The sequence below is a fragment of the Suncus etruscus genome, chromosome 11 (genome assembly GCF_024139225.1).
Source record: "Suncus etruscus isolate mSunEtr1 chromosome 11, mSunEtr1.pri.cur, whole genome shotgun sequence".
In the NCBI taxonomy this organism is placed as follows: Eukaryota; Metazoa; Chordata; class Mammalia; order Eulipotyphla; family Soricidae; genus Suncus; species Suncus etruscus.
Window position 1 is genome coordinate 33,287,140 of NC_064858.1, and position 4,320 is coordinate 33,291,459.

The 4,320-nt window shown below is 38.4% G+C and overlaps 1 protein-coding gene across 1 annotated transcript; it reads left to right on the plus strand.

Annotated features, from left to right (window-relative positions):
• The first annotated feature begins 668 nt into the window (after positions 1-668).
• On the plus strand, positions 669-4,111 carry MGP (matrix Gla protein). The gene is made up of 4 exons (XM_049783715.1): positions 669-778; positions 2,267-2,299; positions 3,284-3,359; positions 3,753-4,111. The coding sequence occupies exons 1-4, from the start codon at positions 718-720 to the stop codon at positions 3,892-3,894; spliced, it is 312 nt and encodes a 103-aa protein (XP_049639672.1). The 5' UTR covers positions 669-717; the 3' UTR covers positions 3,895-4,111.
• Positions 4,112-4,320: the final 209 nt, after the last annotated feature.

The window sequence follows — 4,320 nt, forward strand, 5'->3', positions numbered from 1 at the left end:
CATTAGTTCATTAAAAGAATTAGTTCATTATCAAGACAATGCCTTACAAAATGAGCACCTTGATAAAATTTAAAAAAAAATGCACCCTTGCTGCACTTACAATGAAGACTATACTGTCTTAAAGAGCATAGGGCATGGGTTTCAATTCAATCACAAATAATAGGAGTCAGTTTGGAACACGCGAAACTTAAAGTGAGCACTTAAACAAATGCAAAAGGTACAAGCCTATCACCAGGTTAATGCCTCAAACATTCAGGGTGGAGAGTTTAGCCCTCCTAGAAAGATCTAAATTAAAATCCACGAAGGAAAGGAAATTCTTTTTTTCCCCTAACTTTTCATCCTTCCATCAGGGAGCAACAGAACACTGTAACTCTGTCTTTAGGACTACAGTCGAGGCCAGGAGGGGAGATCAGAGAAGGAGCTAGGACAAACCCGTGTTTGTGGTAGCTGCCTTCTTCATACCCGGACAGCATCCTGCCACCGCACAGTTGGGTCCACCCAAAGTAGATAGTATCGGAAGGAATGAATATTTGGGAAAAGGCCCAGTGTGAGTTTGGTGCCAACCAGTCCCCACCTTCTCAGGCCCCCTCCTTCTTGTTCCACCCCTTTTAGCTGCTCTAGTTCTTATAAAAACGTCCCAGCCTTTCCTTTAAAGTCTGTAGGAGCCTCTCTCCCCACTTGCTACAGCACAAGACAGGGAGGCCATAACACGAGACCATGAAGAATCTGCTCCCACTCTCTGTTCTGGCAGCCTTGGCCTTGGCAGCTGTGTGTTATGGTGAGAAATATTCTCCATTTCTCTGGTTTCTCTTTGCTGTTTCTGACTTCAATTTACTTCTGTTTCTTCTTTTTCTCCTTCTTTCCTCTTCCTCCTCTTTTCTTTTTCTCTATCATAATCTTCAAGTGCCATCAACTTTACAAAACTTGGAAAACCAAGTTCATGAGCACTGAGACAATTTGCATTATAAAGTCCTGGTTAGACCCTAACTATCCAGGTTCCTGCATGAAACTGAACAAGAAAATCTTTGCCATAACAAGTCACTATACATCTGGAAGTCTCAATGCAAAGAGCTGGGTTTTCATTCCCTGGGCTTCTCTCTTAGATGCTTACCTAGCATCAGGTAAGAGAACATGGGGGCAAGGATCACTTACCTTTATGAAAATCAGTTTCACATCAAATGTTAAATTTGCCTTCTCTGGAGATGGGATAATGGGATCATTTCATTAACTTACTCTATTTGTTCAGTGAATTAATTTTAAAATATGCTTTTATACAAAAAGAATCTCGGAAAATACATTTAATCATTTTAATGATCAAAATTAATTTTTGTATCAAGTTAAATAAACTGCACCTATTCAAGGTAATCAAAAGACATCTAATAAAAATTGTTTATCTCATTCTGCTTTAGACTTCAATTATCTGAATGTTTCAGCTCCTCTTTAGCACTAGTCTGCATTTTTGCTTCTTATTTTTTAAAGCATTCACAAGATGTCTGTACCAGAGGATTTAGTTTCTTTGCCTTTATTTTAATTTCTCAAACAAATTCACTGGCTCACATTACTGGCAAAAGATGCCTGCTGTGCTTGAGAGAGTGGTAGAAGATGGGAGGCAGGAAAAGTTATATGCTTGGGCATTGTCTCAAGTCTTTCTCTGAACTGGCATCTTGACCAGAGTGAACTGTTAGCTAGGGCTGTGGTTTCTGTGGCTGTTAGAGTGACATTAGTTCTTAAGAGGCTTCTGAAACCTCATAGAAAGGGATCCTGGTCAACCCAGCTGAGCATCAGCACAAGTTGTTTAAAGAAAGCTAGCTGGTCTAGCCACGTCTGTCCCTTTTATAGCTCTACTTTCAAACAGGTTTCATATTAACCAAAGAAGAAAGTTTCCTGGAGATCTATGTGCAGCACATGAGTTTCTTATTTCACTAGCCTGAGGCTTCTAGCCCCTGTGAAATTAGAGTCAATACTGAGATCACAAACTCCTTTAACATTAAAAAAAAAAAAAACTTTCAGAGATGCATAAAGTTTAAATAAAACTATAATGCAATGCAGCATTAATAAAAACAATAACTTAAAAAGTAAACTATAAAGATCATTACAGCAAAACTACAGCTAGAAAAAAATCTCACAAATTCTCAATATTTTCTATTTGCAACAAACACATACTACATTTATTTTTACCTATTTCTGACTATTTTTCTTCCTTCTCAAATTTATGTCATTGTAGTATGTAAAAATGACCATAACTAAATTTTACTTTTAATTCCAGAGTCACATGAAAGCATGGAATCCTATGAAGTTAGTAAGTAAATATGTTTCTTATTTAAATCTCATATCTTCCTTCCTCTATATCCTTAACCAGGGAAAAATGGAAATACACATAATATACATAACAGGAAAGAAACTAAAGTATGTTTAAATATCCAATAGTCATAAAAATTACCAAATGAGCAATTGTTGAAGCTTGAAGTGGTGTATGACATGCTGAGGAGCCATAAAATATCCTTTGGTAAATTTAAGCTGTCTCTACATCAACCACATATATGGAAAACAAGAAATCATGACAAATGTCAAGTAGAAATTCTAGGTCAAGTCCTCAGGGAAACCAAAGACGTCAGCACTACATTGGATGCTATTGAATGTCTTAACTTACAAAGACTTATTCTAGAACAAAATAATTAATGTATCATCCTCATTTTGGGGGGTGGTCGCACCCAGCGGGGCCCAGGGGTTACTCCTGGTTCTTCGCTCAGAAATCACCACTGGAAGGCTCGGGAGACCATATGGGATGCCAGGATTCAAACCCAGGACCATCCAGAGATGGCCGCATGTAAGGCCAACACCCTACCGCTGTGCTATCACTCTGGCCCCCAACATCCTCATTTTTAAACTGTTTATTTTATAATGCTTTGACTGTTTATTTACTAGTACTCTAAAAGTATGATTTCCAAAACCACATGAGGGAGACTTTCTCCTCAAATAACTTCAGTATACAGTGGGAATACTAAAATTTAAAGAAGGCAAATTAATCACCCAAAGGCACAACAAACCAAGAGAAATGCAGCAGCTTATGTGACCATCTCTTAAGCATTTATCTGAGCCATTGATTCATTTTAATCAGCAAGATCCTGAAATTTGTTTTATTATCTCCTTTGATTTTTGCAAAGTCTGGATACTGAAATGCATGCATTGATGAGTTTTCTAGTGTGTGTATACTTGGACTTATTCATGAAATGTTTGAAACTACTATATCCCTAAACTGCAATGATTTTCTTTCTTTTTGAAGGTCCCTTTATTAACAGAAGAAATGCTAATACCTTTATGTCCCCGCAGCTGAGATGGAGAGCCAAAGCCCAAGAGAGGTGGGTAATATGCCCCAATGGGGGTGCACTCTCCCCTGGGCAGCAACCCAAATTTAAATAGCCAGATAAAAGTTTTCATTATCTAGATTACTTCTGTTTGCACCCCCAAATCAAAGAATACACACACACATACACACACACACATACACACACACACACACACACACACACACACACACACACACACACACACACATATGATTAACAACTTTCTGAGGGTAAGAGTTGGGAAGGAGGAAAAGAAAAGATATTTCCCCTACTTCAACTTTCTTCCCTGTTTTCACCTTGATATTAGAGAAATATGGGGAATCTCTTCTCTAGCTTTATGCTCCCTTTTCTTATCCCTCAACTCTATGCTTCTCAATATGGATCTTTTTTTCTGCCACTTTGTAGGATCCGAGAGCGAACTAAGCCTGCCTATGAGATCACCCGGGAAGCCTGCGATGACCACAGACTTTGTGAACGCTACGCCATGATTTATGGATACAACGCAGCCTACAACCGTTACTTCCGGCAGCGCAGAGGGAGCAAATGAGAGTTGGGGAGAAAGTCTTTCTTTCCAGAGCCTGGTGCCTGGTTTGGTAATCCCTTGCAGTAGCAGCATGGAGATATGTAGATACATATGACTTGCTTCTTCCCAAAAGTTCTTGTCTGGCTGCACCCTTCTTTCCTAACCCCCAGATTAAGTAATGGAAGTCAAGAAAAAGTGAAGATATCTATGTAATTATGACAATAAACTTTTTGTTGGAGGATTTTATTGTGTGTGTGTGTGTTTCTTCTTCTGGGGAAATGCTGAGAGATTTCAAGCATAACCTTAACAACCAAGATTGAACTTTCCAGAAGAAAACTTTTGCTAATCACATTCCATTGTTGAATTGAAGCCTAAATTCACAGAATGGGTCTAGGAAAGTTTTGGAACTAAAAATGTATTTAATAGTATGAACAGTATAATTAAACTTGA

Excerpts from the sequence above, each read along its gene's own strand:
- MGP (XM_049783715.1), top strand. The coding sequence starts at position 718 with ATGAAGAATCTGCTCCCACTCTCTGTTCTGGCAGCCTTGGCCTTGGCA. Across the intron at positions 2,300-3,283 it reads CATGGAATCCTATGAAGTTA|GTCCCTTTATTAACAGAAGA; the intron begins GTAAGTAAATAT and ends TTCTTTTTGAAG. Across the intron at positions 3,360-3,752 it reads AGAGCCAAAGCCCAAGAGAG|GATCCGAGAGCGAACTAAGC; the intron begins GTGGGTAATATG and ends GCCACTTTGTAG.